The sequence below is a fragment of the Rhinatrema bivittatum genome, chromosome 4 (genome assembly GCF_901001135.1).
Source record: "Rhinatrema bivittatum chromosome 4, aRhiBiv1.1, whole genome shotgun sequence".
NCBI classification, from domain to species: Eukaryota; Metazoa; Chordata; class Amphibia; order Gymnophiona; family Rhinatrematidae; genus Rhinatrema; species Rhinatrema bivittatum.
The window spans coordinates 198169415-198184459 of record NC_042618.1 but is presented as its reverse complement, the minus strand read 5'-3'; the positions used below and the strand labels follow the sequence as shown (position 1 = coordinate 198184459).

The 15045-nt window shown below is 45.8% G+C and overlaps 1 protein-coding gene across 1 annotated transcript in view; it reads left to right on the top strand.

The window, feature by feature from the left end:
- TEX264 (testis expressed 264, ER-phagy receptor) overlaps positions 1-15045 on the top strand; it is a 378292-nt gene that overhangs the window by 280556 nt on the left and 82691 nt on the right. The window contains exon 3 of the mRNA XM_029599523.1: positions 1060-1228. Coding sequence (XP_029455383.1) covers positions 1060-1228 — 169 coding nt within the window. The remainder of the gene's footprint in view (positions 1-1059; positions 1229-15045) is intronic.

Sequence of the window (15045 nt, the reverse complement as noted above, 5' to 3'; positions counted from 1 at the left end):
GCCACTTTAAAGTAGCAATAGAAACATGACAGCAGAAAAAGTCCATATGATCTATCTAGTCTGCCCATCCACACCAACTATTCAGCTTTACAGCCTCTACCACTCCCTCGGAGATCTTTTGTGCTTGTCCCATGCTTTCTTGAATTCAGATACTGTTCTTGTCTCCACCATATCCTTGGAAAGACTGTTCCATGCATCCAGCACCCTCTCCATAAAGAAATATTTCCTTAGATTACTCCTGAGTCTACCCTTTTCAACCTCATTCCATGACCCCCCTCATTGTAGAGACTCCTTTCCTTTGAAAGAGGTCCACCTCCTGTGCATGAAAACCTTGGAAGTATTTAAATGTGTCTCTCCTATCTCCCCATCTGCTTTTCCTCTACAGTATGCATGTTAAGATCTTTCCTGTCCCCAATATGCTTTAGAATGAAGACGACTGACCATTTTAGTAGCCATACTGTGGACCAAATCCAGCTGGCTTATATTCTGCTGAAGGTGCAATCTCCAGAATTATACAAAGTTTTCCAAATGAGGTCTCATTAGGGACTTATAAAGGGTCAATACAATTTCCTTTTTTCTGCTGACCTTTCCTCTCTTTATGCAGCCAAGCATCTTTCTGGCTTTTGCTGTTGACTTATCCACCTGTTTGGCCACCATAAGATCATCTGATATGATCACTCCCAGATCCTGCTCTTTTTTTGTGCTTAGAAGAATTTCACCCCCTATATACTCTGTTCCCTTGGGTTTTTGCAGCCCAAATGCATGACACTGCATTTTTTAGCATTAAACCTTTGCTGCCAGACTCTAGATCATTCCTCGAGCTTTGCTAGATCAATATGGCTGAAAGTAGTGATGGACATTGTGTAGCAGTGGCATCTCTTTGCATGTTGATATTTGCTAGCCAGATTGAGATCTGAAACTTATTTTGCATGCACTAGGTACCTGAATGACCATTATATGAGAATGGCTGTCACCATACAGATGGGCCAGGTTTTGAGCTGGTGTGCTTTCTGTGCTAAGCCTTTAGTTACCAAATCCTCTGTTTCTTTGTCTTTTCAGGAGAGGAAACTATGTGCCCACCCATGGATCGAAATCTACAAAGGAGACAAAATCTACTTTGTGTGTCCTCTCTCACGCCAGGGAGATTTCTATGTCCCGGAGATGAAAGCGATACAGAAGAAAAGTCAAATGGAGATGGAGGGAGAAGACAGACAGACAGACAACCCAGGTTTGAAACAGATTATGCTTTATTCCTCCATCTCTTCCAGAATCAGAGGTGTTATGGTGTCCCTCAGGTGGTCAAAGCTATTGCTCAACAAGGCAATGGGAAGTCTGATCAAGGATGCATCAATTCTAGGGTTACCAAGCCACTGTATGTTTTTCAGGATATGCTGATCTAGTCCTGGTTGTACTCTTATTGCATGCATGGACTTGTAGTTCTGATTTCCCTAAGAAAAGCAGGACTATAAGTCCATGAATGCAGTAGGGTAAAACCACACTTGGATTAGCCTGTTCTTAATTAATAAAGCCAATTTATAATCTGTCCATGCTCGGACAGCAAGAATAAGACTTATCTTCTGGAATTGTTCTAACCTCCCCTCCCCTTGTTTCTACAACTCTGCTCTTTGTGGAGTTCAGAATGGATTTTTTGCCAACCTTGTTGACATTTATAGGGCTGGAAAAGATCCAGAGTTTTACAAACACTGATAACATTTTCAGAGTATGTCAAAATTAGATTTTCTGTAAAGGTCTTCCTTTGAAGTAAGTTTATTGCAAACAGAAAGATAGGAAAAGAGGTTTCATTTCAGGTACTGCCAAGGATTATTTTGGCATTTGCTCACACTGCTTCACATAGTAACTAGGGTTGCCAATCAGCCAGTATTTGGCCAGTCCAACCAGTTTTGATTCAAAGAGGCCAGCAGTCAGGAGGACCTTTAAAATGGTAATGTAATTGCTGGTATTCTGCTGACTGTCAGCCTCCAAAACAGCAGATGCTTCGCTCTCCCGCTATCCATATGCTCCCAGGCCATGTTCCCTCCAAGCCCTGTGCACGCACACAGTTATGAACCCCACACACAAGAAATCCCAATATTATCTGCATTATACTGGCTTGTAGTGCACAAATTTGATCTCAGATTATAAAAAGTTGCACAAAAGAAAAATTTTGTGCCTGCAATCTTTTAAAAATATTGCCCCAGGCCTCCTCGCTCCCTCTTTTCCATGCTGCTGCTGATCAGTTCTCTTTCTATCATTACTGGAGAGGACTTATGTTATGAAACACGAATCAATCCCAGGCTTAACTCTGGCAGCAGCAGGAACAGGTTGAGAAGGAGCATACGCTGGGGACTGAGCCAGGGTGTGCTCTGTTCTTCTGGCTTCAAAGCATGCACTGGCTCAACCCCTGACCCATGCTTCTTAAGAGAAGAGAAGATGCACCATCATGTGTCAAAGCAAAGGTCCATTGAAACCAGCATCCTGTCTCCAACAGTGGCCAAGCCAGGTTACAAGTACCCGCCAGACCTTAAAGAGTAGGTCCATTCCTTGCTGCTCAATCCCAGGGATAAGCAATGACTTTCCCAAATCTACCTGACTAATGATTGTTTATGGACTTTTCCTCTAGGAACTTGTCCAAACCCCCTTTTAAACCCAGCTATGCTAGATGCCTTGGTCACATCCTTCGGCAACAAATTCCACAGCTTGATTGTGCGTGAGTGAAAAACATTTTCTCCAATTTGTTTTGAATCTGCTTTCTGTTAGTTTCTTGGTTTGTCCTCTTCTCAGTGTGTGACTGCCACCACCATCACCAGTAGGACATAGGCCAGCCTCTACTTCATAAGAAAAGGTTAAGGTCATGCGGTTCATCCAGAGAGAGCATTGCACAGTTCATACAGCATGTTTCTATGTGTGAATTGTGTGGGCCACAGCAGGAAATCAAGAGGAGTCAAAGGCTGTAGGAAGAAATGCATGTTCTACAGCACCAGCCTGGGGGACAGATGAGGGAAGCTGAAGAAGAGAGAGGCAGGCCAGAAGCAGAAATATGCTTCAAGCTCCAGGATGGGAAAGCCAAGGCTCTATTGCAATAGTGATTTAGGGATAGGATGGGATATATGTGGGGAGAGGAAAGGTTTGGGGATTCCCAAATGGAGAGGAGAAATGAGTGTGGGTGGGCAGAGAGAAGAGAGAGCAGGGATGCCAGATTGGTGGGTTGGGTTCTCACAGGTCAAGCAGGATGGTAGTCCTCACATATGGGTGACATCACAGGATGGAGCCCAATCACGGAACACTCTTGTCAAAGTTTCTAGAACTTTGACTGGCACCTACTGGGCATGCCCAGGATGGCACTAACCCTGCAACAAGCAGGGGACCCCCTTCAGTCTTCTTTTTTCCGCGCAGCAGTAGCCACGCAGCTTAAGGAGCTCCACAGAGATTCCTGACAGGAATTTTCCTCACGGAATTACTATACAACTTTCTACCCCACAGGGGTCCCCCGCATTCATTTTTACATCCGCGGTGGTCTGGTAATTTTTTTTTTACCCGATTCCGGTCGATTCCTGTTGAGTTTGGCCTTCACGGCCTACTGGCCATCGACCGCACCACGGCTAAATTTTTTCACATGCCATGGCGTTGGGGTTCCGTTGATGCCCGGACTGCACCCGCACAATGTCCATTATTGACCCTCACCAGGTATGTGTAATGTGTCTGGGTGGCGAGCATGATGTCCTTACTTGCACCAAATGTGCCCTTATGACACCTAAAGGTCGCCAGGCTAGAATGGAGAAAATGGAACTTCTCTTTCGCTCAAAAACCCCAACGCCGTCCATAGGATCGATGTCGTCTGAACCAACACCGTCTACGTCGCACCATCATCGGGCACCGGCCGGTGTCAGACCAGCATCGACGACTCCACGGCCATCAACACCCTCTGTTCCCTCTCATGAAAAGGACAGAGGTGACCGTCGAGAAAAGCATCAGCATCGACATCACAGGTCTCAGACTCTCGATGCAGGCAAGGCCTCGACGTCGTCATCGTCTGAACCGCCATCGAAGAAAGCCCGTCCAGAAAAGGCACTGTCCCTATCTGGTTCAGGGTTACCGAGGCAACCTTCACTGGGAACGGTGATAGGAGCCGCGATTCCACCTCCAACGGTGGTCCCTCCGGCTACGCCTCCACCTCCTCCTCCGGCATCGGGGCTCCAGGTTTCCGGGAGGAACTGGATCAGATGATTCAGGAGGCCATCGGCAAAGCGATGCAAGGCTTCAAGGTTCCATCGACGCTGATACTGGTACCGATGCCTGAACTGGTAGTCGATCCCATTCCAGTAGCTAGCACCGTTACTCACGAGAATGGAAGCGCTGATCGCTGCTTTTCCTCCGAGGGATCCGACGACTCCAATGGACCCGGTGCCTTCCTCTCCGATTCCTCTTTCATCGGCAGACGAAGGAGAAACACCGTTCCTTCCGCCATCGGGAGTGCTTCCGATGCCTAGATCATCGGTTTCACCGATTGCATCTTTGTTTCCATCGGTGCCACCATCCCGTCCATCGATGCCCTTGGTGCCACCATCGGTGCCACCGGTGACACCATCGATGCCCTCGGTGCCTCGCTCGGGACCTTCAGGTATACCAATTTTTCGACCCTCCAAGGACCCTGGGTGTGCTGGAGATGATTCCTATGATACCTGGACTGACGATTCATCCCAATATACCGATGCCTTGCCATCCCCACCCTCTCCTGCTGAAAGCAGGAAGCGTTCTCCGCCAGAGTACTTGTCCTTCATTAATTTTGTGAAGGAAATGGCTGAAGTGGTTCCTTTTCAACTTCAGACAGAACAAGATGATAGACATCAGATGATGGAGCTTCTTCAATTTTTAGATGCTCCTAAAGAACTAACATCTATTCCCATCCATAATGTCCTCCTGGATCTTCTCAAAAGAAATTGGGAACATCCTGGTTCTGTGGCACTAGTCAATCGGAAAGCTGACACTACATACCTAGTCCATTCAACTCCTGGTTTCCAGAAGTCCCAATTGGACCACCATTCAGTGGTTGTTGAGTAAGCCCAAATGAAAGCCCGAAGATCCAAGCCTCATTCTTCCTATCCTCCAGGAAAGGAACAAAAATTCCTAGATGCTGTAGGTCATCGTATCTTTCAAGGGGCTATGTTTATATCCCGCATCACCTCTTATCAACTTTATATGACCCAGTACAACAGGGTCCTCTTTAAACAAATACAGGACTTTGCTGAGTCCCTACCTCAACAGTCTCAAGACCAATTACACGCCCTAGCTTAAAAGGGTTTAGAAGCGGGCAAGCATGAGATAAGATCTGCCTATGTCGTTTTTGACACCGCTTCCAGGGTTTCAGCAACAGCCATTTCTGCAAGGCGATGGGCCTGGCTAAAGTCATCCGACCTACGGCCTGAGGTCCAGGATAGACTATCTGATTTGCCTTGCACTGGAGATAATCTTTTTGGTGAGCAAATACAAAAGACAGTGGCGCAACTCAAGGATCACCATGAGACTCTTCGCCAACTCTCCTTGCTACCTTCTGAATATCCTGCTAAGCAAACATTCAGAAAGTAGCCCAAGAAATCCTTTTACCGCCAAAGGAAATCTTATCCTCCTCAGTCCAAATGTCACTCTACTAAGCCTTATCAGAAAGGCCAGTCCAGGCAACCTCGCAGGCAAAAGCCGCAAACAACTCCTCAACCAGGTCCAGCATCTGGTTTTTGACTTTTTCCTAGAGAGCAGCATTCAGACTCCACTAAAGCATGTACCAGTGGGAGGCCGATTGTGCCACTTCAGCCACATCTGGCACTCAGTCACCACAGACCAGTGGGTGCTCACCATAATAACTCAAGGTTATTAGCTCAACTTTCTTGCCGTTCCACCGGACTCCCCACCTCGACTGACGTGGGGAACATCAGACCATTCACCGCTCCTGGAACAGGAGATTTCCCTCCTCCAGTCCAGAGCGATAGAACTAGTACCCTACTCCAACAGGGCCTCGGATTATACTCTTGGTATTTTCTAATCCCAAAAAATTCAGGTGGTGTGCGCCCGATACTAGATCTTCGGGTCTTAAACAAGTTCTTCCAAAGAGAAAAGTTCAAGATGGTGACCTTGGGTTCCCTCCTCCCCCTACTACAAAGGGGACACTGGCTCTGCTCTCTAGACCTCCAGGATGCTTACACACATATCGCAATAATTCCGTCTCTTCGGAGATTTCTGCGATTTCTCGTAGGCCCAAAGCACTACCAATATCTAGTACTACCATTTGGCCTAGCTTCTGCTCCATGAGTTTTCACCAAGTGCCTCGTTGTAGTAGCAGTGTTCCTCAGAACTCAAAGTGTCTACGCCTACCCCTATCTCGACGATTGGTTGATCAGGGCTCCCACACAGCAAGCTGTTTTGACGTCCCTACGTCTCACCTTGCACACCCTGATCTCTCTGGGGTTTCTCATCAATTATCCAAAGTCCAACTTGGTCCCATCGCAAACCCTGTTGTTCATAGGAGCACACTTGGACATCCTCAAGGCAAAGGCATTTCTTCCTCGAGAACGAGCTCTCATCTCCTTTCTCGCCCATCAGCTGCAGTCTCGACAGCGCTCCACTGCACGTCACATTCTGGTCTTGCTAGGACACATGGCGTCCTCAGTACACGTCACTCCCATGGCTCATCTTGCCATGAGGATCCTACAGTGGACTCTAAGGTCACAGTGGATTCAGTCATCTCAACCACTATCAGCTGTTGTCCACATAACCAACCCACTTCATCTATCTCTAGCTTGGTGGAGGAATCAGGTCAATCTCCTTCAAGGCCTGCCTTTTCAAGCTCCAGACCCTCAAATAACCCTTACAACAGATGCCTCCAACATCGGTTGGAGAGCACATGTTGCCAATTTACAAACTCAAGGATCTTGGTCTCCACAGGAAGCCAAACACCAGATCAATTTCCTGGAGCTACGAGCAATCAGATATGCTCTCAGAGTATTTCAGGATCGCCTCTCCAACCAGGTCATCCTGATTCAAATGGACAACCAGGTGGCCATGTGGTACATCAACAAACAAGGAGGAACAGGCTCCCGCCTCCTGTGTCAGGAGGCTGCGCAGATATGGGCGGAGGCCCTCTCCCACTTGATGTACCTCAGGGCCACCTACTTGCCGGGAGTGGACAATGTGTTGACAGACAATCTGAGTCGCACCTTTCGACCACATGAGTGGTCTCTCAACCCCACAGTAACGGACTCTATATTCCAACGTTGGGGTTACCCTCACATAGACCTCTTTGCGTCACCTCAAAACCGCAAAGTAGAGAAATGTTGCTCTCTCACTCGCAGCCAACACTCACAGCCAAGAGATGCGTTCTCCCTCTCATGGGCCACCGGTCTCCTCTATGCATTCCCTTCACTTCCACTTCGCTTGAAGACTCTCGTGAAGCTACGTCAGGACAGGGGAAGCATGATCCTGATAGCACCTCACTGGCCACGTCAAGTGTGGTTTCTGATTCTTCAGGACCTCTCCATTCGCAGGCACATTCCCCTGGGGAAGGACCCACTTCTGATCATGCAGAACAATGGATGCCTACGCCACCCCAATCTTCAGGCCTTATCCCTGATGGCCTGTATGTTTAAAGGTTAATCCTTCAGCCTCTCAACCTTTCGGAGCCAGTTTCCTGTGTCCTGATTACTTCACGGAAGCCTTCCATGAGAAAATGTTATCTTTACAAATGGAACAGGTTTAAGTCATGGTGTTCTTCTCAGTCCCTTCATCCCTTTACGTGTTCCACCACGAAGTTTCTAGACTATCTCTGGCACTTGTCAGAATCAGGTCTAAAAACTTCCTCCATCAGGATGCATGTCAGTGCGGTGGCTGCCTTCCATAAAAGTGTCGGGGATGTTCCTATTTCGGTACAACCCCTCGTAACACATTTTCTGAAAGGCTTGCTTCACCTCAAGCCTCCACTGCGTCCTCCGGCCCCTTCTTGGGACCTCAATCTGGTTTTGGGTCGGCTCATGAAACCACCTTTTGAGCCTCTCCAATCCTGTCATCTTCGCTTTCTCACATGGAAAGTGTTATTCCTTTTGGCAATAACATCTGTTTGCAGAGTTAGTGAGTTACAGGCCCTAGTTACCTATCCACCTTACACTAAACTTCTGCAGGACCGGGTGGTACTCCGCACTCACCCTAAGTTCTTGCCTAAGGTAGTATCGGAGTTTCACATTAATCAATCCATCATACTTCCCACCTTCTTTCCCAGGCCCCATTCCAATCTAGGGGAGCAGGCTCTGCATATCCTCGACTGCAAACGGGCTCTAGCATTCTACCTAGACCGTACAGCTGCCCACAGGCAAAGTACTCAATTGTTTGTTTCCTTTGCTTCCATCAGGTTGGGTCAACCTTTGGGTAAGCAGACTCTCTCCTCCTGGCTAGCGGACTGCATTTCTTTTTGCTATCAGCAAGCAGGCATTCCACTTCAGGACCATGTTAAAACACACTCGGTCAGGGCCACGGCAGCTTCTGTAGCGCACCTTCGCTCGGTGCCGCTTCCTGATATTTGTAGGGCTGCTACCTGGAGTTCTCTCCATACCTTTACATCCCATTATTGTCTAGACAAGGCTGGAAGACAAGATTCCATCTTTGGCCAATCTGTCTTGTGCAACCTTTTTGTAACTTGGTGTACCAACACCCTTCCTCCTGCCCGTTAGGGTTTGGGATGTCCTCTACCAAATTCCACTCCAGTTGTTGTGCCTGTTGCACGTCTTTGGGTCCATTTGGTGCATATTCGGACATCCTCAGCTCGGTACTCACCCATATGTGAGGACTACCATCCTGCTTGACCTTTGAGAAAGCAAAATGTTGCTTGCCTGTAACAGGTGTTCTCACAGGTCAGCAGGATGTTAGCCCTCACGAAACCCGCCCGCCACCCTGTGGTGTTGGGTTCATTAAGTTTTCTTATTTTTATTTTTGGCACTTACTTTAGCTTTCAAACAAGACTGAAGGGAGTCCCCTGCTGGTTGCAGGGTTAGTTCCATCTTGGGCATGCCCAGTAGGTGCCAGTCAAAGTTCTAGAAACTTTGACAAAAGTGTTCCGTGATTGGGCTCCATCCTGTGATGTCACCCATATGTGAGGACCTATCCTGCTGACCTGTGAGAACACCTGTTACAGGTAAGCAACATTTTGCCAAAGAAGAGAATGGGGAGGTCCAGATAGGGTGCAGAGAGCAGGGATTCCCAGATTGGGTGGGGGAACTCAAGGATGCAAGGGGAGCACAGACATTCAGAGGTTGTATAGGAGAGTGAGGACTTGGTGATTAGGGAAAAAGCAGGAACTTAGATTTGAGTGAGGATTTAGGGATTAATGGGGAGAATGGGAATTTAGAGACTGAGCAGGGATTGGGGGTACAGCAGGGACTCAGCAGCACTGTTCCCTCTAAGCTGTGGAGAATGTGCATGCATACAGGCCATGAACCCCATGCACACAGGAAAACAGCACATACAAGAAATTACAATATTATTTGCACTGTACTGGCTTGTAGTGCACAAATGTGAACTTGACTTAAACAGAAATGTTGCACAAAAGTTTTTGCACATGCAGTCTTTTTAAAATGTTGAGGAAGTATTGAATTCGTGAGTGTTAGATGGGCTGGGAGGTGTGAGATGGAGGAATGAAAAGGAAGGGCTAAAGAGTGGGGAGGGGTCAAGATGGTGTGAAGGACCTGGAAGGCTGGGGAGTGGGTGAGAGGCAGTGGAAAGGAATGGGGGAAGTTAGAGATGGGATGGGCCTGTGAAGGGTTTGAGGGGTGCAAATGGGACAGGTAAAAGAAAAATAATTTGAGACTGGGTAGGGGATAAGAGACAGAAGCAGGAGCTAATGAGGGGATGAGAGATGGAGGATAGTAGTTGAGGACGGAGGCAAGTTACAGAAATAAGGGAACAGAAAGTGACGGGGAAACAGGCTGAGGAAGGAGTGACAACAGGGAGGAATGGGAGGACTATAGAGGGTTGAGAAAGCGGGGAGATGAATTGGGGGTGGGAGAAGGAGGTGAAAAAAAGGAGCTGGAGAATGAGAGTGGGGGAGGAGGAGTGAAATATAGCTTGGAGTGGATAGAGGCAGAAAAGAGATGAAAGGAAAAGATCAGTTTCAGAGAAAAGACAGGAAGAAAGTGAAGGAGGAAAGAGAAGAAATAGAAAATGGAAAGGAGACCCTGAAGTTAGGAGAAGATAAACAGGAAGGAGGAAAAGAGACTTGGATCAAAGTGATTAGAAAATTAAAAACTCCAGACAATAAAGGTAGAAAAAAAAATTATTTTCACTTTAAGCGAATGGAATATGCCAGCTTGGGAATATGCACCTCTTATATTTTGCCCAGGATAGGAGAAATACATTTCTGTTTCTCTTTCTCTAGTATTGCACTGCATGCAGAGTTTGACTTCTCAGATTTCCTTTTCAATTTGTTTGCAAGTTTCTGATTTGTAATTGGGTATTTTGTATTTTGTGAGTGTCTGCATGTGTGATTGAGGTGAGCGACTCTGCTCATCCTTAGTTTCTGTTAAGGAATATATAACAATACAGCTTTTTTTATCAGTAGGATGTGTATTCGTGTTCTAGGTCATTGTGTAATATTTGCAGTGCTGCATTTTCATGAGTAGGATTCTTCGTGTTTGAATCTGGCAGTTGATGATGTTCTGGTATAGCAGGTCTGCTCTGCAGGGCCCAAGTACATTTTTTTGAATATTGCAATATTTTTTTGCAATATTGCCTCACAATGTGACTATTAGCAGAGGGAATTTGTGTTGCTGTTACTGAGGCGAAACAGAATTTGAATGGTGAGTCATTTTAATATTTAAAAGTGTGCTGTTGAATTATGTTTTGTTTTTGTTTTTTTTACAAAATTGTTTGTGGGATAGGGACAAAGGAAACTGAGCGTGATTGAGTTTATTTATTTTGCAAACGTATTACTAGCCTTATCACTCGATTGCCCAAAGAAAATATAGAATCTTGGGTGAGGGGGTGGAAGGGCTTGTAAGGCCCTAGTAATGTCCAAGGTGGAACTGGGGTTGGGGGATGGGTAAGATACAGAAGAAAAGGGGGCTGGAGTCAGAGAGGGGAGGAGAAGCAGAGGAAGTAGTTGAGGACTGTGAAGGGGGTGAGTGCAGAAGGTGTTTCCACCAGCTCTGGAGCTGCCCAATCTAAAATCATCCTCCATTGAGGAGATTTGGAAGACCGCGACATGGAGTTCATCCCAGTATGACAAGTTTGGACAGTCTGTCCTCCAAGGACTCTTTGCAGGGTAGAACTCTGTTCCTTACACTTAGAGCCCTTTATTTATTTAAAAAAAAAAAAATTTAAATGAAAATGGAATGCGCCCAGCAAAAATATGTTGTTCCCTCCCTGGTGCTGATCTGGCCATTTCCCGTTTTGTTGGAAGGCAGTCCTTATCTAGAAATTCCTTTTGGCTGTATTATCCTGTTTGTCCCTGGTGTAAGTAAAGTTGCCTACCTGTAAGAAGTGCTCCCGAAGGGGACAGCAGGATAAATAGACATACAAACCCATTCACCTTATTGAAGCTATTTTATAAGTCTGAGGTGTGCCCAATGCAGTGGTGACTGGGCATCCCCAGAGAGGCTGTGTAAGCTTTTCCACAGCTTTCAGAACATCCGGTATGTGTCATCACCAATTTCACTGAGTTGTATAGCTATTCCTTCTGTCCTCGGAGAACAGCTGTTTCAGGTAAGCAACTTTGCTTTATGAACTTTAAAATTAAATTCAAGATAACAATCGCAAGCATTAGCTTAGTGATACAAAAATTTGAAAAAGGCAAGAAAACAGTTTTCAGTTCATCACTCACTATGCATTGCCCAGTTGATGCAAGATCCTGTGGAGCCGTTGGACTGTAGTTACCAGAAGTCCCTGACCTGGAAATCCTGCTTTTCAGGGCGGTCCGTTTCCACTGTCTACCAAGTTTTTCACTATACAGTAGCTCTTCGCGTGCATCCGAAGTCTCTGGCCACAGTTGTATCGCAGTCCACAAAGGTGAATGGATGTTGCAGTTTAGATTCCAAAGAAAGCATAGTTTTCTATTGGGAGCAGACTGAAGCCCTCAGATAGTCCATCCAGCTTTTATTTCATTTGACAGCAATAAATCTGGAATTGCTGTAGCCACTTGCTTTGTTTTTGGGTTTTTTTTGGTTAGCAGATTGTCACTCCTCTTGTTAGCTCTGGCAGGCCTGGATCTGGTGGGGCATGTCAAGTGTCAGTACTCACCTGAGGTTTGCCTACAGGGAGGAGATCTGCAAAGCTGCCACATGGATTTCTCTCCAAATGTTCATATCTCACTGCTGGGTTGCCAGGGCCTCCCGATACAACAGGAATATTGGTCAGTCTGTCCTATGGGGGTCTCTTGAGGCATAGAACCAACTCTATCCCTCCTAGGGCCTGCTATTTTGGTTCCAGACTGCCATTTAAAAAAAAAAAAAAAAAAAGAAAGAAAAAATAAATGCTAGGATGGTCTCTCATCACTAAAAGCAGTCTTGGGGATTGGGTTTCCTCTTTTTGTTCACAGCAGCCTGTAGCTTGGGATTCCCCATGTGTGAGGACTGCCATCCTGCTTGTCTTTGGAGAGTGGAGTTACTTGCCTGTAACAGAGGTTCTCTGAGAAAAGCAATTTGTCAGTTCTCACAAAATGCTCCAGCCTCCCCTTGGAGCTGCTTTTCCCAAATCTTACTCCTAGAGGAATTCTGCACACAAAAAATGTAAATTCTGTATATGTTATATTGGTTAAAATAACATAATATATATCAGTCTTTGAGTAAATAATTTAAAATGTACATTTACACTCTGTCTCACAGGCACCCTCCCTCACACACTCACACATGCACGCAAAAACGCAGGCACCTTCACATGCACACTTCCTCTCTCTCTCATACAGGCTCGTGAACTTTCTTGCCTCTCACACTTGACCTTCCGTGCCGCCGGGGCTGTTGATCTTTGCCGTGAGCAGGATGGGTTCCTCTCAAGACCAGCTGATTTTTGTAGCCCTGATCTTTGCCATTGTCTTCAGCCACAAATGGGATGGGCTCCACTTGTGGCCCGCCAGGCATCTCCAAATTCTGCACAAAAAAAAATAAAATTCTGTGCAGAAGGAGAATTCTGTGTAAATTCTGCACTCTACAGTAAAATCTTAGCTTTATTATGTACCGAGGGGCTCTGCATAGGAGTGGTCAGGGTTGCACATATCCAGTAGGGTATGCTTGAAGCTTTGATGTCAAAATTCCATGCTGAGCTCCATCTGATGTCACCCATGTGTGAGAACTGACCTCCTGCTTGTCCTCAGAGAACCCCTGTTTCAGTTAAGAAACTCCACTATTGCAGTGCTTATGTGCTTTCCTATATTTCTTATTAGGTTCTGCTTTCCATTTTTCAAAAGATGCCTCTTTGGCATTGATAACCTCTTTCATGAAACCATTTAGCTTTGCCAGTAGACGCTTGTACTTTTTCTCTTTATCTTAAATTCAATTGCACTATGATCACTATTGCCAAGCAGCTCCACCACCATTACTCCTTGATCACCTATCCAAATCCCGCAATCCCGAGTGACTGTTGGCTTTTCCCACATGATTTACTTTAAAAGCTGTTCTATCTTTTTTTAATGGTTAGCACCAGCAACCAAGTTTCATTTTGGTTAAGATGGAGCCCATCCCACTGAAATAATTCCCCCCCCCCCCTTCCCAGAAGGATCCCTAATTTCTCCTCCCTGCCTCCTTGTCTTATCCAGGCATTAAGACTCTGGAGCTCAGCCTGCCTCTGGGGTCCTGCATGTGGACCTGGGAGCACCTGGAAATTCTGGATTTTGGTTTAGTACCTAAAAGCTTAAATTTAGTCTCCAGAACCTCCCTCCTGCATCTTTCTATGACATCAATAGTCACATGATTCACAGCAGCCGGATCCTCTCCACACTCTCTAAGATCCTTTTCCTTTGTTTCTCTTCATAATTTTGCTGCCCTCCTTCTCCTCCTTTGCCTATTTATATTATCTGAATGCTAGTTTTTTTGCAGTAAGTTTGGAAAATTATTTTGCTATTGTTATTCTCAACATTTTCAATGTTCCTTTTTACAGGAGAAACAAGGCATTTCTTCCCCTTTTTCTAGAGAGATGTGTAAGATGTATCTAGTCTGTTCAGCCTATGATCTATGGCTATTGATGCCCATTGAACGGTGTGATTGTGAGCATCAGACAACGATCGTGTGCTCAACAGCTTTGATGATATGAGATGCTCGGTAGATACTCTGTTTAGAGAGAAAGTTAAAGAGACTGTGGGTCTTATCAAGGACCATCAGACCACTATGCAAATGCCTTCCACCTGCAGTCCATATTCTAATACCCAGAAAAATAAGAGTGGATTTCATAGGAAGCTACTTTTTTTCCCCCTAAAAGGCACTAATAGGCAACATTCACAGCCCCTAATGTCTCAGTACTGCACAACAGTTAAACCTAAGAGCCAGGCTCAGGGTGCCTGCATATCATGTTCCAGAAGGAGCCATAGTGCAGAGTCCTTGGCTAAGGACTATCATTGTGATAATTGGGCTAGATGAGCAAAGATGTTATAAAATGGTGAAAAACCTCAACAACCGGCTAGTTGTGAATGAAAGGCTCATGGCACTAAAGCTCAGTAGATGTTGGTTCCATTTGACTTAGAAGCCAAAATGAGTAGAAGGAAAATACCATGCACTATAGAGGATTTTCTTTCACACAGAGACGGGGTTGAAAGGGTCATCAAAGAGGCCTACAAGACCTCTTTGCTAAATAAAGCCCAACACCCTCCTTTCTGTGGCTGATTGTTTCTGGTTTCCATCTTTGTGTTCATGTTTTACAATGAAAATAAATAGAAATCTCCCCAAAACATACTTTAAATGCTCTCTCGTGTTTGTGTTTGTTCCTATCTTGTCTTTCCTTCTCTTATTTGAAGACTGCCGTTAACTAGGTACTTCCATGTGTGTGACTTGGTGCTTCTGCTTGTCAGCAGAGAAAGGATAATTGCTTATT